The 25736-nt window shown below is 60.4% G+C and overlaps 1 protein-coding gene across 4 annotated transcripts in view; it reads right to left on the reverse strand.

The window, feature by feature from the left end:
- Nucleotides 1-2381: 2381 nt before the first annotated feature.
- The window catches only part of PACSIN1 (protein kinase C and casein kinase substrate in neurons 1), a 63216-nt gene continuing 39861 nt past the window's right edge, over nucleotides 2382-25736 (reverse strand). For 3 of the 4 annotated variants that reach the window (XM_059701927.1, XM_059701926.1, XM_059701925.1), the window contains 9 exons: nucleotides 10145-10270; nucleotides 9120-9276; nucleotides 7742-7977; nucleotides 7196-7351; nucleotides 6922-7097; nucleotides 6403-6523; nucleotides 6182-6309; nucleotides 5376-5563; nucleotides 2382-4936 (listed from right to left, as the gene is read on the reverse strand). In XM_059701927.1, coding sequence (XP_059557910.1) covers nucleotides 4827-4936; nucleotides 5376-5563; nucleotides 6182-6309; nucleotides 6403-6523; nucleotides 6922-7097; nucleotides 7196-7351; nucleotides 7742-7977; nucleotides 9120-9276; nucleotides 10145-10207 — 1335 coding nt within the window. In that variant the 5' untranslated portion in view covers nucleotides 10208-10270 and the 3' untranslated portion in view covers nucleotides 2382-4826. Of the gene's footprint in view, nucleotides 4937-5375; nucleotides 5564-6181; nucleotides 6310-6402; nucleotides 6524-6921; nucleotides 7098-7195; nucleotides 7352-7741; nucleotides 7978-9119; nucleotides 9277-10144; nucleotides 10271-21172; nucleotides 21353-25736 lie in introns of those variants that run through there. The other variant, XM_059701928.1, reaches the window with a different exon arrangement.

Here is a 25736-nt window from a genome sequence, read left to right on the forward strand (position 1 = left end):
GGGGGGGGGCACAGAAATGGTGTCGGGGGTCAGGCCGGCACAGGGACGGGTGGCACACGCAGGGAGCCTGGGACTGGACCACCAGGAACCACTGGCCTTAGTCATCACTTTCATTATTTATTTTTTGTTGTTGTTGTTATGGCCCCTGGGAATGGGGAGATGAGGAAACGTCAAGGGGCAAGGTCTTCATTTATAGCAGCTTGGTCTGAAGGTGTCAGGGTGGGTCTCAGCCAAATTCTACCCAGAATGACTAAGTGCAGAGCGCGAGAACACACAATCTGGCCCCCTGGCCTTTTGCCATCAGCAGAGTGGCCCTGGTCACAGAGCGCTGTGGTTAGGGTGCCTTTGGCCACAAATAATAGAATTTCTATCTCTCAGAGGCTGGAAAATAACATAATAAATACAGTATAATAAATATAATACATATAATATAATCTCTATATATAAAAAGCCAGTGCCCTTAATGCCGTAACAACCATAACGACCAAATGACCGAATGATAGGTCGCTATGATGCCCACTGTGGTCAGCGAACCGGCAATCAGGGGGTGGGGCCAGCCAGCCAACCTCCCTCGGCCCCTCCCCCTGGGCGGCCTGCCCCTGATCAGACTCTCCTACCCCAATGAAGGGCAGGGCAACCGGCTAAATGCCCCCCCGCCCCTCCTCCCCGCCCCTCTTCCCCACCCTTCCCCCCCACCAGCCCCACCCCCGGTCAGCCCACCCCACCACAATAGGCCCGCTACCCCTTCCCCCACACCTGATCACACCCCCCACCCCAATAGGGGGTGGGGCTGGATGGCCAACCTCCTGCAGCCCCTCCCCTGACCCAGCCCCACCCCAGATCAGCCCCCACCCCACCTCAATCAGGGGCAGGGCCAGCCAGCCAGCTACCCATGGCCCCTCCCCCAGACCGCTGGCCCCCAATTGGCACCCCCACCCCATTTGGGGGTGGGGCTGGCCGGCCCACCACCCACAGCCCCTCCTCATGGCTGGCCTCGCCCCCAATCGGCCCCCCAATCGCCCATGGCCCCTCACCCCAGCTGGCCCGGCCCTGATCGGACCTGATCAGGCGGGCCAGCCAGCCAACCTACTGCCATCTTCTCCTCCTGACAGGCCCAGCCCCAATCCTCCCCAATTGGGGCCGGGGAGGCTGGACACCACCCGTGCACGAATTCATGCACTGGGCCTCTAGTAATATAATAATAATAAAACTACAGGCTCGATGCAGGACATTGGTGCACTGGGGTGGGGGTCCTTCAGCCGGCCTACCCCTTTCGCAGTCCAGGCGCCCTTGGGGGATGTCAGACTGACGGCCGGGGGGCGGGCCTAAGCCAGCAGTCAAACATCCTTAGCACTGCCATGGAGGCAGGAGAGGCTCCTACCACCGCTGCTGCCCTTGCCAACCATCAGCCCGGCTTCTGGCTGAGCGGCACTCCCCCTGTGGGAGCGCACTGACCACCCGGGGGCATCTCCTGCATTGAGTGTCTGCCCCCAGGTGGTCAGTGCGCATCATAGTGACTGGTCGTTCTGCTGTTTGGTTGATTTGCATATTACCCTTTTATTATATGGGATATAAATAACTGATTTTATTTTTTTATTTTAAAAAAATGTTTATTGTTGAAAGTCTTACGTATGTCCCCTTTTATCTCCACTGACCCCTTCTAGCCTCCCCCGGCCCGCCCCAGGCCTTCACCACCCAATTGTCTGTGTCCATGGCTTATGCATATATGCACACAAGTTTTTTGGTTGATCACTTCCCTCCCTCCTCCCTCCCCACCTTCCCTCTGAGAAGCCACAGTCTGTTAGTAATCACTTTTAGAATTTTGCTTTAAAACTTGGGAAATTGCTACTCTGGCCGCGTGGCTCAGGTGTTTGGTGTTGCCCATACACCAAAAGTTTTGGGTTTGATTCCCACTCAGGGCACATACGTAGATTTCAGGTTGGGGAATGTACAGGAAGCAACCACTCGATCTCTCGATCTCTCTCTATTCCTCTGTCTTTCTCCCTCCCTCCATAAAATTTTTAAAAAATTGTGTATATACATATCCTTGGATGAGGAATTTTTTAAAAAATTGAAACCTGGTCAAGGGTCAAATTCACCCTTGAGCCATGAGTCTGGGACCCCGCATGTCCAGCTCCCCTGGTCAGTGCTCATCCCCAGGCACCCGGGACCCGAATGGCTACTCAGGAGCCTCAGGTATAACTGTCCCCCCACAGACAGGACCCGGGGCCCTGGAAGGCGAAGGGACCAGCCCTCAGTTCCCCAGCCCGATGGTGGTCAGCCAGGCAGCCCCCAGTCATCCTGTCCTGGGCACTCCCCGACCCCCTGACATCCAACCACAGGCCTCGAAAGACACATGACTCAAGATCACAACACCCAGCCAGGTTGACACAGTTCTGGTTTTATCCACAGTCATACAATCACAGCTTATATATATATATATAATTTATATTTATATACCTTTAAATTACACAATCATGTACAAAACAGGTGCATTGCTGAGACCACAGCACTTCTCGGAGTGTCACAAGTGTCGGACTAATGAAGTCAGGAGCCGGGTGGCAGACGTGGCAGGGCAGCCCCGGGCTCTTGCAGAGCCAGGCTGAGACGTGGTTGACTTGGGATGAAACACGTTACTCGCTGAGCCCGAGGGCGGGCGCTGCAGCTACAGGAGTTGGTGGGCACAGTGAGGGGCTCCGCCCCTACGCGGAGTTGAGGGCCCTGACACCAGCACTGACTGGGGGTCCGGGCCCGGGAGCTCAGGGCGTCTTCCACGTGAGAAGCTCCGCTGCGCTCCGGGCTGAGGAACCTGGGACAGAATGCTCAGAAGGAATGGGGTTTTGAGTCCCTGCCCGGGAGTGGGCAGCTAGGGTGCGGAGGTGACAGCAGGGCACCGCCCCTCCCCAGGTGCTGGGAAGCTGCTGGCACAGAGCGGGGGAGCCCAGGCCCCATGGTGCAAAGGTGCAGCTTTCTGACTTCCAGGGGCAGGTGGTGAAGGCAGAGGCCCCCACCCCAGCTCCTGCTTGGAGGGGCGGAGGGGCTTTTGTTCTGGAGTTGGGAGGGCTGAGGGTTTCCGGAATCTCGCTCCGGGCTCTGAGGGGTCTAGGACACACCTCAGGATGTAACAGAGGCTCAGAGAGCAGTGACAAGAAAGGGGGTGCTGTGGGGGGCTAGTGTGCCTGTCCCTAGGGGTGCTATTGTCCCCACCCCCCTCCCTGGCCCTGAGGGAGGCCTGCCCCAGCTCAGGCCCTGGCCAGTCTGCCAAGACCCTCTGTGCTCACATGGACAGGGCCAGGCTTGAGGCCGGGGTCTGACCTGACGGGGGCTGTGGGGAGAAGCGAGGAGCAAGAGGCTGAGGGGCAAGAGCGGGGCTGGGGTCTCACACTGTCTTCACCTAGAGGCCCAGGGGGCCAGGTGCTACGGGAGCGGGGAGGGGTCTGCAGTCCTGAGGCCCAGAGTGGCTCCCCTGGTACCGCAGGGAGTCTCAAGGCCTCACCCCCAGGCTCTGGGAGACTCCCTCCCAGCCAGGCCCCTCCTCTCGGGGTCTTGTCCTGCCTTGGCCTGCTTCCCAAGCACCCGTCCTCACTCCCAAGCAGTAACCCTCGGTAACCCAGCACCAGGAAAGCCGCTCTGGGCAGGCCCTGCTCCTCCACCCCTGACTCCTCAAGCTGAGACCCGGCTTGGAGGGGGGGGGCCGGGGCTGCCAGCAGGGGCATGTGCTCCGGGCTAGGGCTGTGACTGTGGGGACAGGACAAGGAAGAAAGGCTCGTGACCGCCCTGCTCCTAGGCCAGGGCTCCTCCCTCCTGCCAACCCCACGCCTCTCCTGTTGGCTGCGGGCTTTCCCCAGGGGCCCCGGCTGGAAGCTCCCCCGCTGCGGTGTCTCCCCAGGCAGGCCAGAGAAGGGGAGCAGAATGGGAGGCCCCAAGGCTCGGTCTGAAGGCTGGCCGAACCCAGTGAGGCTCTGGCTTTAGATGGGTGTGCGGGGAGGGAGGGAGGGTGAGCAAGGTGCCCTCCTCCCGGGAAATGGGAGGAAGCTGCTACGGTTGCTGGCTTTGCCCTGGGCGTTGGGGCCCCTCCCCCCTGCCTAGGACTTGGGATGGGGGTTTGTGTCTCTGCAGATGCCGAAGGGGGCGGCTCTGAAGGATGGGCAGCTGGAAAGAAGGGCCCTAGCAGAGTCCTGGTCCCTCAGCTGAGCCTGGTGCCGAAGGACCGAGGGCCTGCCCCCCTTCACGCCTACACCACAGTGACACTGTCACCCCCTGCCGCGGGACCTCTTCACGGGGACCCCTGGACACCTCTGGGCGAAGGTGACCATTCCTCCTCCAGGGCCACCTGTCCTGAGGGTGAGACCGGGCAGGCACTCCCCAGGGCACAGCGGAAGACTAAACACCGGGCAGCCCCTTGTGGGGGAATGAGGGGTGGGGCAGGAGGAGGAGTCAGAAACCTGCCAGGGGAAGCGACAGCGGGACAGGTGCTGGCAGCCTGGGGAGGGGCAGTGACGCGGATAGAAGGGTCCAGGAGACATCTCTGCGCTCAGGAGACTGGTGGGATCGAAAGCGTGGGTATTGTGATGTCTCTGCTGGGCTAAGCCCGAGACCCTCACCTACCCAGGGGCTGTCACCCCAGTCCCACCAGCCGGGCCTCCTGGCGGCCCTGCAGATGCTCCATCTCTTCGTATTTTTTGTTTTGTTCTGTTTTGACTTTTAAAAAAATAAAAGCTTGATCGTAAAATATGTCTGGAACTCTATGGCAAGGGGGGGGGGGTGACAAGAGTGGGAAAGAAGGGGAGGTGGGGGGAGTGAGGGGGTGGAGGGGAGCAGGGCAGCTAGATGGCCTCCACGTAGTTGGCGGGATAGAGGCCAAACTGCCCGCTGTCCAGCCGCCCGCGGCACCAGCCCTGCTCATCCTCCTCGCCCAGCTTGGTGAGCTCATCTCCTGAGGGGGACACAGAGGAGCTCCTTGACAGGGGCTCGGGAGGGGGCCCCGGCCTCCCATACTCTGATGCTGGGCCCACCCCAAACCCTCCCCCATATCGCCCCAAAGCCTGCCCCAGGGGACCAGCCCCAGCCACACCCAGGCATCCGCCTCCAGCTTCATTTCCCAGGTCAGTAGTCGGGGACCCCCAATCCAGGTCGGGCCTAACCCCCAACGCTACTCTGAGGTCCTGACCCCGGCCCGGGCATCCAGCGACCACTCTGTAGTGAAGTCTAGGCACCCGCGCCCCCCCCCCACCCCGGGCTGAGGTCACACGCCAGGTCCTGGCCACACCCCGCGCGCCAGGCCCCGCCCACAGCGCACTCGCCGCCAACCCCCGCCCTCCCCGCCCTCAGGCCCCGCCCCGCCCCGCCCCGCCCTCAGGCCCCGCCCATCGTACCAGCCTTGAAGCTGAGCTCGTCCTGCTCCTGGCCGTCGTAGTCGTAGAGCGCCCGCACACGCACCCCCTTGGCGTCGTCCTCGAAAGGGTTGGCGCCCCCATTGGCCTCATTGCCCCCAAATGTGTTCCCGCTCTCGTCGTCTGACCACTCAGTGACGTAAGGCTGGCCCCTGTCATAGCTGCTGACGCTGAGAAGCAGAGAGAGGGCCGAGCGTGAACTGCCTCTCACCTGGTGCCCAGCTCTGCCCCTCCGCCAGCCAGAGCGCTGGCCCCACATTTCTCCAAGCCCAGAGCAGGGTCGGGCTTTGTAAGAGGGGTCCTGAGCCAATGACCTCACTGACTGCTCTTTAAACAGATGGGAGACAAGACTCTTAGCATTGTTACTCGGCCTTGGTTAGAGTGAGGGGGTGCTGAAGGGGACCCCAGACTCCTCATCGGAGAGGGGCAGTACAATCTAGTGGTTAAGAGTGACGACTCTGGGGCCAGACTCTTGGGCATCATATCCTGGCTCTGAGGCTTAGTAACCAGCTGTGTGACCTGCAATCACTTAACTTCTCTGGTTATCAGTTTCTCCATCTGCAAAATGGGAATATTTACACGCTTCTCAGAATGCTGCAGGCTTCAGTGAGTTAATGTGTGAAAATGCTTGGAACAGTCCCGGGGCACACAGTAGGTGCTCTCAAAGGATTCGCTATCACTATTTTTGAAAGGAGAATGAGGTTGCTGTGATCTAGACCATTTCTTGTGTCTTACGGTAAATCTCCAGCGATTCCTGGCCTGTAGGAAGCGCCACAGGAGACACTCACCTGCCACGGTCGCCAGCCTGGGACGTGGACTCCAACACCCCAGTGGCATTGGTCAGCGCCACCCCCTCGGCCTTCTTAGGCTGCTTCTCCTTCTTGGCGGTGGCGTGAGGGAGGTCTGGGTTCCACTCCTGGTGGACGCCAGGGGAGCGGTCAGGCTGGGGGTGCTCCTGAGGCCCCTTCCAGCCTTCTCAGATCCCTTCCCCACCCCCACACACCCTTACCTCAAACTGGGGCCAGTTCATGGGCATGCCAGGGCCGCTGGTGCTGCGGAACCACCGGAGGTCGTCCTGGGCGTCGGCCCCCCGGATGACCTGCTCCAGCTCCCGGTACACATGGACATAGCTGCGCACAGGGAGACGGGGGTGGGGGGGGGGCAAGATGCACATGGCCCCTCTCATCCTTGGTGAGGGCAGGGGCCCACTCAGGGGACCAGGGTGCTGGCCCCCAGCTGGGACTCAGGCAGGCTTCCCCAGGAGCAGTCTCCATGTGGGCATGCCCAGCGGCCACCCTTCGCCGCCCCCCCTTAGCCACCCACCCATCTGTCCGCGCATGTGCCTTGAGCACCTAGTGTGCATCGGCTTGCACCAGGCAGCCACTGGGCGTGGAGCCTCTTCTCTCTGGGCCCCTGCAGCTCAGCCCTCCCCTTCCTGTCACTGTAACATGGGGCCCGGGATGCCTCGCACCCCCGTTCTACCCTCTGCTGGCTGTGCCCGAGCCGCCGTGCGGCCCCGCCCAGCTACCTGCTGTTCTCGGCTAGGTTCAGGTGACGTTTGATGTCCAGCAGCACCTCCTTGAGGAAGACCAACCGCTTTTCCTCAAATTGCTGGCACTGTTCAAACACCTGCTCCATGCCCTCCATGTACTGAGGTGTGGTCTTGCCCACTTCATCCAGCACCTTCTCATACTTCTCCTGCGTCTATAGGCACCAGACATGGGGGGGGGGGGTGAGACCCAGGCCTGCAGCGGCCAGCCCCGCCCACTCCAAGGGCCCTCAGAGCCCAGCCCGGCTGGCACCTTCTGCACGTCCTGCTTGCACTTGTCCACTTTGTCCTGCAGCTTCTTCTGCTGCTCGGGGGTGACTGACTGCTCCGTCTTGCTATTCATCTCCCGTGTCACGGCCAGCTTCTCCTCTTTGCAGGCCAGATGGTAGGCCTTCTTGGCTGCCTCTAGCTGTGGGGAAGCAGAACAGGCGGCAGGCCTCCTACTTGTGAGCTGGAGCAAATGTGGCCACTCGTCAACCCTCCCACCTGCCCGCTCTGCCAGGGGCTGTGAGCACAGTCTTAAGAGGCAGGAGGGATGCAGGCCCTGGCTCCCGGTATTTGGGAGCAGCGCCCACCTGTGGAGGTCTCCCTGCACGGCACAGCCTGCTGCCCAGGACACACTCCTGGCGGGCACGGCAGTGCCTGCCCGGTCTGGGGATACGGCCTGCTCCCCCATGGCACAACCCCAGAGGGCAGTGCACCGCCACCCCACCTGTAGACCCCCTCCCTCTGGTCAGACTGGGCCTCTGAGCGCAGCCGCCCACCCTCGCCCCATCTGTAGCATCCGCCCCCTGGGCACCTCCTTCATCTTCTTGGCCCAGGGCTTCTGGGCCTTGCGGAAGCCGTCTTCAGCCTCCTTGGTCTCCTTGAAGCCGCCCATGATCTGCTTGTGATAGGCATCCTTCTGCCAGTTCTTGACCTTCTCCAGGTCCTCGTTCAGCAGGTTGTTCTTCACCTCCTGGTGCAGCTCGCTCACCTTGTCCGCCTCCGTCATGATGGCACCCCAGGCCCGCTCCAGGCTGCCATACTGTGGGCCTGAGGAGATGGCCATGGGGTCCCGAGGCCTGCATGATCCCCTGCCTAGAGGCCCCCCTCGCACCACCCTCCTCCGCTCTCCCTACAGTTTTCTCCCTCCTCCAGGGCCCGAGTACAGCCACCTCCGCCAGAAAGGCTTGTCTGACTGCTCTGTCACACACCTCAGCCTGCAGCCCTCACTGAATTCTTATACATCTGCCTCTCTGTCTCCACCCTATCTTCCCTGTCAGCTTGTGAGCTGGGGCGGGGGGGGAGGCGGGGGGGGCGGGGGCGGGGAGGGGGGCAGCCTCAGCCCTGTGAGCTCTCACAAGCCCAGCACAGCACCAGGCTCACAGTAGGGACTCCAGGAATGTTGGCTGAATGCAAAACCAGCTGGTGACAGGTACCAGGAGGCTACTGGGACCAGACATCCCACAGTCTGTTCCTCTGTATACTGGCATCAACTCTGTGCCAGGCAGTGTACTAGGCAGTATAGGCCCAGCCCTAGCCCTCATGGAATTTGGAGTCTAGTGGAAGAGAAAAAACATTAATCAATATATGTAAACTTCAATTTGAAACTGTTCTAGATGAAAGGAATCTAGCGACATGACAACGAAATGCAGTATCTGATCCTGAATTGGACCCTGGACCAGCAAACAATGGCTATAATAAAACTTGCATATGGGCCGTAGTAGATGTCCTGAATTTGATAGCTGAACCATGGCTATATGAGTGTTCTTATTCTCAGGAGATACACGAGGAATTTAGGGTGAAGGGGCGTGTCTCCAACGGAAATGTTTAAAAAACACGCATATAAATAGGGGTAAGACCAAGGTGGTAAAATGTGAACTGGTGAATCCGGGTGAAGGGTATGTAGTTCTCTTCTATTCTTGTAACTTTTCTCTGAGTTAAAATTATTTCAAAATACAAAGTTTGGGGATTTTTTGGTTTTTTTATATCCAAACAAAAACTGTACAAAGTGGAGCTGAAGTGCAGGGAGACCTGGCTTGGTCTGGGAGGGGAGGGGTGCAGGTGTGGGGACAAAGCCCTGTGGCTGGAGGCCTCCCAGGATCCAGACAGTGGGGTTAGGGTCCGGGGTGTGCGCAGGGGATGGGCACGGGGGCGGGGGGGTGCGGGGGGGGGGGGCGAGGGGAGGGCAGCACCTTTCTCGATGAGCTGGCGCCAGCGCTTGGCCCAGTCGGTGAGCTGCTGCGCGTAGGCCTTCTCGATCTTGGCGCGCTCCTGCACGCAGTTCATCAGATCGTTGCACAGGCGGTGCCCGTCATCGATGCGCTTCACTGTCCGCTTGTAGTTCCCCACCTGGCGGCCAAGCAGCGTGCACGACGCGCATGGTTCCCCGCCTCCCCGCCTCCCCGCCTCCCCGCCTCCCCGCCCGTGGCGATCGCCCGCCCCGGCCGCCGCGTCCTGCAGGGGGCGCCCGCCACCACCATCCCAGTGCGCCTCGGGACCCTCTGGCTTTTCAAAGACTTGGCACCCCTCCTCACACCCCTGTCTATACACTCCCTCCTCACACTTTAAACACAATTTTGTCGCTGTCACAAATACGGAAGGTTTTTTATAATTTGGACTTGGGCCAAATGAATTATTCATTTCATTCTTATGAGCTAAATCTATTTATATAGAGTCATAAGCATTGAGCTGAGCTGCAACTTCTTGACATAATATTATGTTTTGTAGACATCTCATTAAACACTTATTAATTTAGGTTTGGCAGTTTCCACTTTGGGTTTCATAAGCCAATAGAAAAGACATTTTCTGGGTTTCAAATATTTTGGGAGGCTCTGAAATACTGGCCTGTCTCCACTCCATTTCCCTGGGACCAGTGCTCCGCGTCTGCTCACTCCACAGGGGCTGGGACGGGGGGTGGGGGGGGGGGCGCTGTGAAAGGCTGTGTGAGCCCATGTAAAGTGCCAGGACTCTGAGCCAGTGCCCCAGAGCAGAGGGCCAGGAGGGACCTGTTCTACACCAGGAGATGTCCCCAGGGGCAGGTGTGGGCAGGGGGCCCTGGGCTCAGTGGGTGGTCGTAGGCTGTTGGACATGGAGGGCTTTGGAGAGGCCCGAGGGGCTGGCGAGCAAGGCCTGAGGCCATGAGGTGGCTGGAGCCCGGGCCTCCACAGCCAGGCTACGCCGTCTGGTCCCCAGGACCTGGGGAGTATCAGAGCCTCACCTCCCAGAAGCTGTCGGTGGTCTCCTCCGGAGCTAGGGAGGCCTCGTCGTAGGAGCCGGACATGGTGTGGCTGTGGCAGGATGGACAGGCGGGGAGCGGCGGTCAGCAGGCTGGGCTGCTCATGCGCTGGAGAGGAAAGAGATCCTGGAGATGAGGGACATGGTCCACGTGCCCCACGCCAGGCCCGGGCCCGACTTGCGGCGGGGATGAGGGCTCCCCAGACAAAGCCTGGCATTGGAACCGGGACTTCCTGCCGGGGGACCGGCTCACCAACCGTCCCCAGCGTGGCCCCAGGAGTCTCCCCGCAGTGCCCCTCGTGCCCACCTCCCACCTCTCACTCCATCTCCTCTCCATCCGCTCTCCCCCAACTCCATCCTCCAGCTCCAGTGTGGGCACCGCTCTCAGCAGCCTGCCCCAGCCACCAGGACGTGGTACCTGCCGCTGCTTCGTGTTCCTGGACTCAGAGCTGAAAGTTAGAGCCACATAATCGCGTATTTGCTTTCTATAAATCTGTGGTTTGTTTCGTAGACACAGAGATCTTCAAGGCCAGCAATCAGGCTTACCTCCATGCAGCCCCCTCTCCCTCTCTGCGCCCCCCCGCCCCCCCGCCCCAGGCCTGACACCCTGTAGGACCATTAGAGCTCAATGAACTGCAGCTGGCATCTCAATCTGCCCCCCTCAGCACTGCCCACCCCAACCCAGGCAGGTCCTTGCACCAGGCCCAAAACACCCACCTAAGCTCCCCACCAATGTAGGCTCCCTGGTTCCACCCCTAAATCCTCCCCAAACGCCCCACCTGGAGCCTGGACCAAGTTCCCTGGAACTGACTGCGGGCCCCTCCTACCTCCCCGCCCAGGCCGAGCTCCTCCTGCGTTCCCTGAGCTGCGGGGCCCTCTGGCTGCCCTGTGCCCAGCCCCAAAGGCTTCAGTGAGCTGCGTCCATGTCCCTAAGAGTCCCAGACATGCGGCTTCCTGGCCCGCAGGTCAGACCGCTGCGATCTGTGTGAGCGGCAGGCAGCTGCGTGTGGCCTGGAACTGTCGGCCGGCATCACGGCTGTCCAATCTAGGCCATGTGCTGCCCCAGGGCTGGGGCAGGCACTGCCCCGCGCCCACCCCCACCCAGTGCTCACTGCCACCCAGGCAAGAATAGTTCAGTAGAATGGCTCAGTCGTCAGGAGACTAGACCCAGAGGGCCAGGGGCCTGGTCTTCAAAGGGGCAGTGAGGCCAAGCCAGGCCTGGTCCCACGACAAGCTGACAGCCTGGGCCCAGGGTCACTTCCCTGGCTCTGCACTGTCACCTCAGGGACTGGGAACCCTGACCGATGAGGACACCTGGGGGAGTGCTGGCCTCTGCACGATTTAGCCCAACATGGGGTCCGAGACCAGGGGCACGCACACATGAGGATCCTGGGCGAAGGAGGTCCCTGCCCCTCTGGCCTCAGTCTCCCCACCTGTCCGGGGGCTAGTGCTCTTTGCCCCGCCATCACCAGGGCTGCCTCCTTGCATCTCTCAGACATCGACTTCGTTTCTTTCCCCTTAGCACCAACTCACTTTCTCACAAACTTATGTCCAGCGGGGGTGGGTGGAGAGAGGGCAGCTGCAGTTCATCAAGGGACAAAGAAATGAGCCTGAGTTTTTTTCTTTTTAATTTGGCACTTTTCACTTATAAAGCAGTACTGGCTTCACGAAGAAAGCGTTGGGTTGGGCATGGAGAAGTAAAAGGCAGGGATATGTGATGGGGGCTTTCAGCCGGGCTAGGTAAGTATCCCTGGACCAGAGCCACCGACAGCCCCTGAAGTTACAGAGAACTTGGGGGCCCCCCAGTGTGTGGCTCACGGGGGGACTCCCTCATGAAGTGAAGGTCGAGGGCACCCCTGGTAGCGGGAAGTGACTGGACACAGCCTCGGTGTCCTTTCTCACAGTCACAGGGGCACCCGTCCCTCACCCAGCGCACCCCATGGTCCTAGGAATTCCCCGTCCAGCCAGTGGGGCGAACAGCTGCTGCCCGACCGGATTTACAGCCGATCTGCCTGGAAAAGCCGAAGGCCGGAAACGACCCTGACGCGTCCGGGGGCCGGTTCAGCGAGTGGAGGTGCCGGCGGCCGCGGAATGCTCTGGTCCTGGACGCACCCTCCAAGCCACGTGCCTAAAGCCAAAGGAGCGAGGCGCAGAGCAGCGAGGCCGCGGTGCTCCTGGCTCTATGGGGGGGGGGGGGGGGGTGGACATGCAAACGCGGGAGCATTTTTGGAAGCTGGTAGAACTGGGGGGCTGGCGGATGGGGCGGGAGGTTTTTCACTAACTCTTTTATGCCTTTTACGTTTGCCTTGTGTGCATAAATTGCCTATTTCTTAAAACCCTCCAGCCTGTGCTGGAGGAGAGCAGCGGAGCTGGGAGCAGGACGAGGGCGCACTTGAAGCATGGAGGCGGCATGTCGGGCCAGGAGGAAGGCACGCTGGCAGAGACCACGCTCCACCTTGTCCAGACCCAGGACGGTGGGACGTGCCGTGGTCCCTCCCAACCGAGAGAGCAAGTCAATAGAAACAGCTCTAGCCTCAGGGTCCCTGCCCTGTGTGACCTGAGCAACTCATGGCCTTGCTGGGTCCTGCCGGGAAGTGAGGATAACCTGGCCCAACTTAAGGATGAGACGAGATGGTGAGGGTCCGGCGCACCCCAGCCCCAGCTGGACCCCACAGAGGGGCTCAGGAATACCACAGAGAGGGCTGGGGAGGGTCAGCCCGCAGCTCCATGTGGCCAGACACACCACCTACAGCCCCCTGCCTCTCACTCCCCTCTGAGGCGCGATTGGTAGGTGCCAGCACTGCATCCGAGTCAGGAAGCCCAGCGGCCGGTGTCTGACCCTCCCCGCGGGCAAGCCCACGCACGCTTAGCTTTCCTCAGCCCATCGGATGCGCTCCATGCCCATCTGACGTGTTGTGGCCCCGAAAGCCCTTTATCATTAGTAATAATCATTAATAATAACAGCTGACATTTACGGAGCACAGATTGTACCAAGGATGGTTCCCAGGTCTTAACCCACCGAGTCCTCACACCACCCTGTAAGGCGGGCAGCATTCTCACCCCACACTGCAGACCGGGCCCAGGGCCCAGGCGGACTGTGAGAGAGCGCAGCCGCTCTCACTGCTGACTTGTCGCCGCTGCTGTCATCCTGGGTGGTGGTCCCATTTCAGCGCGGGCTGGTGCGTTCTCACCCTCCGCTTGCAGAACGGGGGTGGGGGTGGGGGGGCTGCGGGGCTCCGCTCGGCTCTGCCACCTGCCAGGGAGAGCGCGGCCAGGTCCCTGAGGGTCTCAGTTTTCTAATACACATGACGGAAAACAGTACTTGTGTCTATTTTGAAGGTCAGATGATGAAAGGATAGTGAGCTCTTTGGAAGCACAGAGAACACTATGGATGTGCGGTTCTCCTGCGGGCCTGACCCTGCCTCCAGGGAGAGACGGGGCCAGGAGGCACGCGTCTCTCTCAGGCCCAGGCCACTGCCGGCTGCCTCAGCCAGACCCTGGAGGGCAGGGGCCTCGGTCATGTCCACCGGAAGGGACCGAGGAAGTAAGGGCGTGAGCCTGGAGAGGGCAGGCCTGGCATGGACGCCACTTCGTGGATTCCTCCGTCATTGGTCATGCACAACCACAGGCCTGGGGTCGCCAGTCCTCTTCTTTCTCCTCCCACCGCACACCCAGCGCCTTCACTCCTGCAGCCTCTTCACTGGTCTTCCCACCTCTGACATCGTCTCTCCCCAGCCCCCCACACAGCAGCTGAGGGAAACTGGAAAAACCTGTCAGATCCCACCACTGCCCCACTCAGAATCACACACACACACACACACACACACACACACACACACACACACGCCGTTTCCTCTGAATAAAAGTCCAATTCCTTGCCAGGAGGCCCTGCATAACCTGCTGTCCCACCTCTTACCCCTCTGCCCTCACCTCACACCACTCTCACTCTCCTCCAGCTCCACTAACTTCCTCGCTGTTCTAACCCCAGGGCCTTTGCACCTGCTAGAAATAGTCACCCACCAGATTGCCAGGTCCACTCAAATGTCTTGACCCCCCCCCCCCACCGACTTAAGCTTGCAACTCTGTTTCCACCCCAGCACCCCCACCCCACCCCGTTCTCCCTTCCCTCACTTTATTCTTCCTGGAGAGGCTGTCAACATCAGAGTACTCATGTATTTGCGTCTTCCTCTCCCACTAGAATGTCAGCTCTACACGCCTGCCTGGTTCTCTGCTGTATTTCTAGCATCCAGAGCAGTGCCTGGCACAGAGGAAGTGCACGATCATTTTTGTTCAATGAATGAATAAATGCCAAAAACCTTGTGGAACATTCATTCATTAAATGGCAGAAGCACTGAATTCTGTACCCCAGAGCCAAACAGTCACCAAGAGCCAGACTCCCATAAAGGGAACCCTTGATCCCACCCGTCCTGTGCCACGCCCCCTGCTTCTCCCGGCATCCCCTTCCCCACCTCTTAGTCGGCCGCCTGGATCCAGCTCCAGGGTGCTTCTCCCTGATCCCCGGGGACGCTCCTGCCCCCCAGGCCTCCCCCCCCCCCCACCGCGGGGATCCTGCAGCACGCACACAGCACGCGGGATAGCTACCAAAAGCCCCGGCTGTCAGTTACCCCCTCTGCATCCCCCTTTACACCAGCTATGCTAACCATTTTGAGTACCTACTATGCGCCAGCCTCTTCACACACTTTTTTCCTCATCCTCAGCAACCCATTAAGATGGGTATAGACTTCCCCATCTTCCCTGAGACTCCGAGGTTAAACAACGTGTCCAAGGACACGCAGCAGGGAGAGCGAGGAAGCAGATCCAGACCCAGGTGAGTCCTGCCCGGCCCCTCCCTCCTGGTGCTCAGCCCAGAGCCAGCACTCCATGGTGTCACCAGTTCTCCGGACCAACTCAGCTCCAACCCGGCCAAGGCCATGGGAAGCCAGAGCGGGGTCTCAGGGGCCTCAGGCCCCATGAACATTCCCATGCTCCTCCGCTCCTCACCTCACCAGAGATGGACGGGCTCGCCGTGCCCGACCTGGGGCCACGCAAGGACTCTCCCCAGCCGCTGCTGCGGCTTCAGATGCAGCAAGGATCCAGGTGGCTGCCAGGTGCTGTCCTTCCACTCCTCCCGCCACCCGTGTTCACCCCGCTCTGCTCCTTTGCTCATGCCCCCCCTCCAGCCCAGGGTGCATGCTGTCCTCCCTCCCATCAACCACCTCTCCCCAAAATAACTCCCCTTTCCTTCGAGAGCCAGCTCCGTCCCTGAATACCCCAGCCCTCGCCTACCTCACCCCTACCCCCTGGTGCAGCCCCTAGTCCCACCCTGCCACAAGCCAGATCTTGCTGGTTCAGGGCAGCATCTGCTCTCCTGACAAGCCAGGAACTCCCACCAGGTTACCACGCCAGCAGCGTAGTTAAGAGCACTGCCCCTGGGGCCAGGCGGAATGACCGGGTTCAAACCCCAGCTTTGTCACATACTGGCTGTGTGACTTTGGCTAGTTGCTTCTCTGTGTCTGTTTCACCTGGAAATGGAGATGATGATACCACCCCATGGGGTTGGTGTGAGAAGGAAATGAGTACCTGCTACTCAGTAAGCACCATTTTAACCACCATCATCATCATCATCATCGGTATCATCACCACCACCATCATCATTATTATAATTACTAGAGGTCCAGTGCACGAAATTCATGCACAGGGGGGAAGGGTCCCTCAGCCTGGCCTGCACCCTTTTGCAATCTGTGACCCCTAGGGGGATGTCCGACTGCCGGTTTAGGCCCGATCCCTGGGTATAAACTGGCAGTAGGATATCCCTCTCGCAATCTGGGACCACTGGCTCCTAATCGCTCACCTGCCTGCCTGCCTGACTGCCTCTAATCCCGCTGCCCCAGCCGCTGCTGCGGTAGCTTCATCCGGAAGGACATCTGGAATGATGTCCAGATGGTCGTTTGGCTGTCCAGTCTAATTAGCATATTATGTTTTTATTATTATAGATAATCACCCATCATCATCATCATCTTCATCATTATAGGTATTATCATCACCATCATCATAGGTATCATCACCACCACCATCATTATTATTATAATCACCCATCATCATCATCACCATCATCATCACTGGTGTCAATCATCACTCATCATCATCATAATAATTATAATCATCATCATCATCATCATCATCATTATAGTTATCACCTATCATCATAGGTATCATCACCCATCCTCATCATCATTATCATCATCATATACCTATCATCACCCACCATCACCACCATCATCATCATAATCACAGGTATCATCACCATCATCACCATCATCACCACCATCATCACCATCATCACCACCATCATCATCATCATCATCATCATCATCATCATCATCATCATCATCTATATCGCCACCCATGCTTCTTGCAGCTGCAAAGCTTTCAAACAGAAGACTCCCATCTTTGTGGATGACCTCACACTCCATCTCCTCTTTGTGCCTAATACCCCACAGACCTTTGCTATGGACTGAACTGTGTCCCCCAAATCCATATGTGATGCCCTACCTCCCAATGTGACTGTATTTGGACATTTAGGAGGCAACTGAGGTCAAATAAGGGTGAGGTCCTGATCCAATAGGATTGGTAAGGTCGTGTCTGGACACAGAGAGGTCGGCCATGTGCAAGCCAGGAAGAGAGCAGGAGCCCAGCAGCCACCGTGATCTTGGACGTCCAGCCACCAGAACCGTGAGAAATAAACCGCGCAGTCCATGGTACTTTGTTCTGGCAGCCTGAGCCAACCGAGACACCCTTCCACGACTGTCGGCCTCACCCGGGACCCCCAGGTCTCCAGGTCCCCATGAAAAAGGCCTAGTTCCCTCTAGCCTTCTCTTATCTGCTCTGGGGAAAGGTCCCAGGGTAGTCCCCAGGGGCCCTCCCTTCGGGGATGATGAACCTCAGGTGGGGGTGGGGAAAGAGGATGGAAACACAAATGGACGACAGAGGGAGGCAGAGCCAGGTCTCACCTAGAGAGGTCCCGGCAGAGGGGCCCAGGTGGGCTCACCCCAGCCGGGAAGGGTTAAAGGCACTCCACCTCAGCTCCTGGCCCGTCACCCCCTGGCTGGCCTCGCCCTGCTCCCTGCCCACTCCCTGGCCTCTGATCCTTGGCCCTTTGCCATCCCTACCCTCTCCCCTCCTCCTCCTAATCGCTCCTACTCGCTCACCTGGTATCAGCCCCCCAGGCCCCAGACCCCCCCCTTCCTCTGAAAAATCTCCCAAGGCAGCCCCGTGCTCCCCTGTTCCCAGGACAAGTGGAGGCGGCAACATCTCATTTGGCCTCTGAGCCTCTGAGTGTACACTCCAGCGCAGGAGAAAGCCTGGAAGTGACAAAGTCTCACCTCATGCGGTGGTGACAACACTTAAGGGGATAATGAGGCAGGGGAACGGGGTTCCAGCCTCAAGTGATGATGCAGAGCTGGTGTCTACGCTGCAGCTCCCACCCTCCTGGCTCTCAGAGGTACCCGCGGGACTGAGCCTGGCTGCCCACCGCGGGAACGGGCCCCACAAAGCACCCACCGTCTCACCTCCACACTCGGTGTCTCAGAGGCCACCTCCCAAACGGACTGTCCTAGGCAGACCCCTACCCCGGGCTCCGCTGCTGGGAGTGTCCAACCCCCGCCCCACAGATGGGGAGGCGGGAGTGGAGCTGTGGGAAGGCAGGCCCGTCCTCTCTGCCCGGGTGCATCTCTCTCCCAGGACCCGTCATCCCTCGGGGTCTGTGCTGTCCTGAGCCCCGTGCATCTGTGCCTCCTGGAGGGCACAGCCAGGCCGGTGCCCACCTCCCCCATGCTGGGCTGCATTCCCACCAGGAAGGCCCTCCGCCCTCGGCTGCACAGGGGATGGGGTGGGATGCAAGTGGCTCACTGCCCTCCCCTCCTGCCAGGTAGAGCTGTCCTGGCCCAGGCGGGAGCAGAAAAAGGCAAGAAGCACGGACCCAGGCCAGGCAGGCCATCCTGCCCAGCTCCATGTCCTGGGGCAACTGCCCAGCCAGAGGGCAGTGGACCCCTCCCTTGTGAGGGCCACGTCATAGGCCCCCATTACAGCTGGACGCAGAGGCTCCTGGCTTCTAACTGCGGCCTCCATCCTTCCAGTGCTGCTCCGAGCCACAGCAGTGAGCAAGACCAAAAACTCCCTGCCCGCGTGGACCTCGCCCCGCCCGCGTGGACCTGACACCCAGAGAGGCTGGGCAGACAAGGGGCCAGTTGCATAAGCCAATGATCAAGTGTGTTAGAAGGTGGCCAGGGCTGTGGAGAAGAAAAGGGCAGGGCAGGGGATAGGGAGGGGCAGGTGGGCTGGAAATGAGGCCATTTTACACAGGAAGAGGCATTTCAGAAGGAGATGAGAGAGGGAGCCAGGCAGCCACCTGGGGGAAGAGCATCCAGGCAGAGGGAACAGCCAGTGCAAAGGCCCTGAGCAGAAGCATGGCTGCCTGGCTGAGGAGCAAGAGGCCCTGTGGCTGGAGCAGAGTGAGTGAGGAGGGAGGGGGCGGCCAGGGAGGCTGGGTGGGAGGCTGGGGAAGGATCCATCACAGGAGGCCTGTAGGTCAGAGTGAGAGCCTTAACCCCCCTCCCAACCCCCTTCCCAGGGAGATGGGAGCCTCTGGGGGTTTGAGGAGGTAGGACACGATCAGGCTTGGGTTTTAAGGACCCCTGCCTGCTGGGGGAGAGCAGACTGCAGGGGCCAGCAGGACAGGGAGCCCCATAACCTGCATCCTCCAGGTGAGGGAAGACGGGGCCTCGACAGGGCGACAGGGCAGTGACGCTGGAATAGTGAGAAGAGGCTCTGACATTCGAGCCCCAGGCTTTGCTGATGGCTTGTCTGTGTGAGGAGTCAGAGATGGCTCTGGGGTTTGGCCTGAGCAGCTAGCAGGGGGAGCGTGGCGGCACAGGAACAACTGTGGGAGATGGAGGCCATCTGAGTCCCTGAGTTGCCCTGAAGAGCGAGTGGACATGTCTCCCTCCTCTCCCCAGAGCTCCTGCAGCGGCCGTAAGGAGGAATCTAACTGGTTCCAGACCCAGGCCCAGCTCCGGGCTGAGCTGCAGGCCTCTGAGTGCTCCAGGGCCTCCCTCAGCTCCCTGTGACCGGGGGAAGGCTGCTGGGGGTGGGCCGGGGCTCCCACCTGGCTGCCAGGATGGGGTGAGGCTGGTAATGTGCCCGGGGGGCCCACTGGTGGGCTCACTGTCCCAGAGTCTGGGGGCAATGGAGTGTAGGAGCAGACCCTGGGGACCCGTGGGACAGAAAAAAACCCAAACTGAAGAGAGTGGGGCTGTGGCCGGAGGAGGCCGGGAGTGGGAGAGGCAGGGCCAGGCCTGGGGGGTCTTGCCAAAGGGCCTGTGCCCCAGGCTCACAAGCCCCCGCTCGGGCTGGGGTGGAGGCCAGCGGCTGCAGGGGAGGTAGGGCAGATGCCAGCGCCTGCCAGGCCCTGGTGGGGAGAGGGGGCCGGGAGCAGACGTGTGTGTGCACCTGGGCTGTGTGGCTGCCAGCTCCCAGGCGTGCCCTCCCTGCCGCTGCCGCCTCTCACTCCCCAGGCCCTGAGCCCCAGGCTGGAGGTTTGACATTCAGCAGGTGCAACTAACATTTGCAGAAATGAGTGGAACCACATTAGCTGCGAGTGGGTATTCCTCCCCCGTCAGAGGCCCAGGGACCCCACCTCGGCCCCATCACAAGGTCCTCTGACCCCAAGAGCCCAGGGGAAGGAGTTCCACATGCTGGGCCAGAGCAGGTGCCAGGCTCTCAGGAGGTGGGCGCTGGGCTCTCAGCGGGTGGGCTCCGGGCTCTCAGCGGGTGGGCTCTGGGCTCTCAGCGGGTGGGCTCCGGGCTCTCAGCGGGTGGGCTCTGGGCTCTCAGCGGGTGGGCTCCGGGCTCTCAGCGGGTGGGCTCCGGGCTCTCAGCGGGTGGGCACCGGGCTCTCAGCAGGTGGGCGCCGGGCTCTCAGCGGGTGGGCTCTGGGCTCTCAGCCGGTGTGGGTAGAGAAGGTAGGCAGGAGAAGGGGCAGACCTTTGCCTCCCTGGACCCTGACACGCCCAAGGTTGCACACACCAACCCCCAGCCCCTCAGGCTAGGATCACCTCCCCACACAGGCCAAGGCCCTCCAGCTCCACCCAGGGCAAAGGGGACCAGGTGCACCCACCCACTGCACCAGCAGGCGTCCTGCCCTCTGTGCCTAGAGTCCAGGCAGCTCCTCCCCAGGCCCCAGGCCCCAGGCCCAGCCCTGCGCCAGCCGAGCCGCCTGAGGCTCCACCCCAGCGCCAGAGCTCCCCCAGCAGCAGCAGCAGCAGCACTGTCCCCAGGAGCGATGCAGCCAGGGACAGAAGTTGGGGAGGGAGGGCCACAGGCACCCCACCGGGGCCTGCTCTCCGGTACCCAACATGGAGACCCTGGGTTTTCTGGGGGTGGAACAGGGTCCTTTGGGAAATCAGGGGGCCTGGTTCTGCAGGGAGAACAAGGAGGGAAGGACCTGAGTTTGGGGGGGAAAGGGACCGAAGCCTCCTCCCTGACCAGGGGCTCCAAACCCAATGCCTGAGACCACAGGGGGGCTGCTGGGGGGCTGGGGGGGGGGAGTGGAGGGCGGGCAGGGTCTGCTGGTTCCAAATGATCAAGGCCTAGCAGTGCCCCAGGAGGGGTGGTGAGACAACCTCACTTCTCCCTGCCGCCGCCTCTAGCCTCAGCCTGGGAGGACTGGCACTGTGAGCTCCTGGAAGCTCAGCCCCTTCGGCCGCTTCCCCAGGGAGGGGGCACTTGTAGTCCAGACCTGGCAGTGGTGGGAGGGGTAGAAGTGCAGGAGAGGAGAGGCAACAGGGGAGGACCCGGCCGGAGAAGTGGCTCCAGGACGCTGGCTGCTCCCACCCACCACCGCCCTGGCCCTACGGCCCCTCTGCTTGCTACCAAGTGCTGCTGGTAGGAAGACGGGGAGCCCGGGGCCCCGCTCGCCCCGCAGCCTCCTCCAGCTGTCCCCATGGACGCCTACCTGGGCCCCTCTTGGTACCAAGCCAGGGGCAGGTAGGAGCACACTGCCCCCGCTGGGCCGGGCCAGGGCCGGAGGGGTGGCTGTCCTCCTTCTCCTCCGTGGTGGCCGGCAGGGGGGCGCCTGGCCCTGGGCTGGGGGCTCTGTCTTCTTGGGTCCCCTCTACCGCGCTCCTCGCTCGCTCGCGCAGGAGGCAGCGCCAGAAAAGCAGAAGTCAGCTCCCCGCCCCCACTGCCGCGCCTCCCCTCCCTGCTCCCGGCCCGCCTCCTTTTCCAGCCACCCACCTCCTCTGCCCGTTTCTATGACAACCGGGCAATGCTGCATAGACAGGCTCCCTTCCGCGTACGCCAGGGGACGCCCGCCCTCCGCTCGGCGCCTGCATCAACATCGAGGGCGCGCACGCTCCACCTTCAGAGATGCTGGTGGACAGGCAGGCTCCCGCGGCCACCCCGGCCTGGGGCTCTGCGCGGCCTCTTTCCTCTCTTTCCCCTCAGGACCCCGCCTGCGACACCGGCCGACACTGTGAGCCGCACCTTTCCGCGCCCCCGCCTCCGGTCCTTAAAACCTGGGGCAGGACTGCGCTGTAAGCATTCCCACTTGCTTTCTCATTCGTTCGCCTTCAGTCAGTCCTCAGCATTTTATTTAGCGTTTTCCAGGTCAGGCTGCGTGTGAGATAGCATGGAACTATCTCATCCCATGAAGTTCCACGCCCATTTTACAGACTGGAGACTGAGGCCCACGGTAGTAAAACAGCCTGTCTGAGCGCCATGGCTCCTGGGCTCACGGCTGGCAGTGACCCTGTGATGCCAGCTCTGGTGCTGCTCCCAGGCCGCCGCTGTCACACACCCCTCAGAGCACACATCTGGGCCCGCACTACACACGTGTGATCCATGCGCACCAACAGGTGTCCATGCACATGTGCATCCCAACAACGCACTTACACGTATTTGCACACATGCATTGCACGAGCCTGTGCACCTATCTATACGTGCACAAATCACACACACAACTGTAACACGAACATCAACGCACACACATTCGCAGGGATGCAGAGCATACGACACACAGCCCTTCCTACGCCAAATCACAGCGGCACACTCACGCCCCAGCCCTCGCCTCATTAGAAGGGACCCAGTGAAAGTGTCCCAGCCAGGGCGCGGAATAACGAGCCACTTCCCAGGAGAGGGTCCCCCTCTGCTCTGTGCCCGCCCCCCAGGGACCAGACAGGATGTGCCCACCTGTCTCAGCTCTGCTGCGGGAGGGGCCTGGGGTGGGGCGCAGACAGGGCCCCTCGCCACGCAGCCTCGCCCTCATTCTAAGTCCTCGGCCTGATCCAGACTACATCTTACCTACAGCCCGTCAGCCAGGGCTCATGGACATCCCCGCCCACCTCCCTACGGCTGTCCAGTTATGGGACTTGGAGCCGGGACAGAAGAGAGTAAATTGGGCCCGTCCCCGCCCCCTCACACAGCCCTGTCCCCCCAGGAGGGACAACATCTTGCAGGGGGTGAGGGGATGGGGAGACCCAGTGGGGCTGGGGCCCAGGACACAGGCTGCCCGCAGGATAAGCTGTCGCCAGTCCAGCACCACCTCAGAGGACCTCAGGGGGGTCACAGCAGCCCTGTGCCCAGGGCAACCCTCAGGGACCCGCACAGCTCAGAGAGGGCAGGAGCAACGCCAAGAACCAGAATCCCACCGAAAACGAAGCCAGCCCTGGCTGGTGTGGCTCAGTGGATAGAGCGTCGGCCTGCGGACTGAAGGGTCCCGGGTTTGATTCCAGTCAAGGGCACATGCCCAGGTTGCGAGCTTGGTCCCCAGTAGGGGGCGTGCAGGAGGCAGCCGGTCAATGATTCTCTCTCATTGATGTTTCTATCTCTCTCTCCCTCTCCTTTCCTCTCTGAAGTCAATAACAATTAAAAAATATATATATTTTAAAAATGATCAGCCATGCTATACACTGCATGAGACCTCCTAGCATCAGAGAAGTCAGATGGGAGGGGAACTCACCTTGGAACGGGTGAGACAGGGAGTTTCATTCATTCAATAGGTATTTGCCAGGCACCCGCCATGTGCCAGGGACGATTCTAGGTGACTATTCTAGGTGGGCACAGCCCCTGCCCGGAGGTGATGAGCTAGTGGCCACTGGACTCCTGCTCTCCTGCAGCATCTGTGGCGGCCACAGCAGTCCTGCAGGCGAGGTCACAGCACCGACAAGCAAACAGGGACTCTGCGAGGCTGAGCCATTTGCCCAAGGCAACACAGCCAAGAAATGTCTGGGACCCGAACCCCCTGCTGCCAAGTTCTGCCCGGGTCCCACGCTGGTTCCACTGAGGAAGATCCCCGTGTGCGGGAGTTTCAGGGGCAAGTGTGCTGCTTCTCCCTACATCACAGGCCGGGCAGGGTCATATGTACTTGAAATGCCAGTCAAACAGTGGGCACGAGTGAGGACCCCAGAATGACAGGTGACTTCCCGCCGGGCCTTCCCTGGACTGGAAGGCTGCACTGGGTGTCCCTCGGCCGGGAGGCTCTCAGCAGAGGGTCAGGCTGAGGCCAGGCCAGGAGGGGGGATGCCTGGCACCTGAGAGCAGCGGCTCCCTGGAAAGCGAGGAGGGATTGAGTTCCCAGGCGCCTGCCAGCCCCCAGCCCAGGATCATCTTTCTACTAAAGAGCCGGCTCCTTCCAGGGATACCAAAGACAGCTGCCCCTCCCACCCAGCCGGCATCCTGATCCGGCCCCATCTGCTGCCTGGTGGGCCCCCGAGTTCTGCCCTCCCACACTCAGGCGCCGTGGCAGAAGCTGACCCTCTGTCACCCGCTCCTTCCCCAGCCCAGGGAGCACCTATCCCCACCCCACCCACCCCACCCCCACTGTCAGCCTGATCCAGCCCCATCTGCTGTTGGGAGGGGCCTCCAAGTCACCTGTCTGCACCCCTCTACTCTCCCAATTGCAGGCCCCAACAGGCCCAGAGATATCCGCCCACCACACCCCGTCCCCAAACTCAGCCCCTACTGCTGGACCTTAACCGTGTTCCACTCCATAGAAGGGATCAGACTACACATGTGGTCTCACCCAGGCCCCTGAGCAGCTGCCCTTGTGCCCCCGGGAGAAGCCGACACCTTCTGTCACTGCCTGTCACCCAACCCCAAGAGCAGTCACTGCCCACACCCCAGCCAGGCAGTTATCCCAGCGTTCCCAGCACAAATGCAATCAAAGCCATTAGCTGCTGCTTTGCATCTCATTTGCATATGTCCCCATAACTGCCAAAATGCCAGAATCCTCCCCAAACCCTGGCCTATGACAGGCAGGGCTGGTTAGCAATGGAGAAATGAAATGGACAAGGCTCCCCTGAGGGTCCATCTGGGGATAAACTTGTGGGGACAGGAGGACCAGAGGGAGAAAACCCAAGGCAACTTCCAGTTTCAGACCCCGAAAGGTGCTCAGAGGAGGGGCAAGAGAAACTTACCGAGCACCAAGTCCTGGTGCCGTGCACATATGCGCCTTGCCCCTCGTTTTGCACAACGAACCATTTTACAGGTGTGGAAACTGAGGCTCAGAGGGTTAAGGCCTTGCTACTCAAAGCCCAGGTCCCTCCCAAACCTCCTGATCCAAGTCTGCAGCCACAGGATCCCAGGAGACGCGTGTGAGGAGTGCCAGGTGGATGGCGCGCCCATGAGACTCTGGGAGATGATGCTGGTGTCCAGCTGAGGCGTGTCTGACCAGCTCCCGTGCTAGCGTGTTTGATGCAAATATTCTGAGTACCTGCCCTGCACAGCACTGCTCCAGGCAGTGGGTCGCAGCAGAGAACCATGAGAAAACCCCATGAACACGTCTGCCAAGAGGAATACACGCAGCAAACACACACTAGAAGTTCATGTAGTGATCAGCGCTACCAAGAGAAAGAATATGGGGGAGAAAGAAAGAAGGGGGGCATTTTAGAATCCTTCTTCAAAGAGATAACATTTGAACAAAGACCTAAATAAAGGGGCAAAGGGAGGTAGGTGATGATTTGGGGGAAGAGTGTTTCTGGCAGAGGGAACAGCAAGGGTCAATGTCCTGAGGTCAGAGTAAGCTAGGCACACTGCAGGCACCCAAAACTGAATGGGGGGACAGATGGACGGATGGGCAGATTGAGGGCGTGGACGAAGGGAGGTTGGCAGGGAGAGGAAGCAGACAGGGCAGGAGTGAGGAAGAGGCTGGCAGGGGCCAGAGCCCGCAGGGCCTTGTGGGCCTAGGTGAGGACTTTGGATTTTAATCTCAGTACAGAGGGAAGCCATTGGTATTGTTGAGCAATGGGGTGAGATCCAATTCATGTTCCTAAAAGATGACTGGCTTTTCTGTGGCAGTGACTAGAAAGGGCAAGGGCCGGGCCAGGAAGACCCTTTCAGAGGCGTCTGCAGTGTGCGTTCCCACGGGAGTGCTGGTGGCCACCGCTCACCTGCCCGCGAACATCTGCCTCACCACCCTGAAGCGACCCACATGCCATCCACACAGGACGGTGAGCAGGCCGTGTGCTTTGCTGCACACAGTAGGGGCGGTTTGCTTTTCCACGGTGCAAGTTCTACCTCCG

Source organism: Myotis daubentonii, chromosome 6 (assembly GCF_963259705.1).
Source record: "Myotis daubentonii chromosome 6, mMyoDau2.1, whole genome shotgun sequence".
In the NCBI taxonomy this organism is placed as follows: Eukaryota; Metazoa; Chordata; class Mammalia; order Chiroptera; family Vespertilionidae; genus Myotis; species Myotis daubentonii.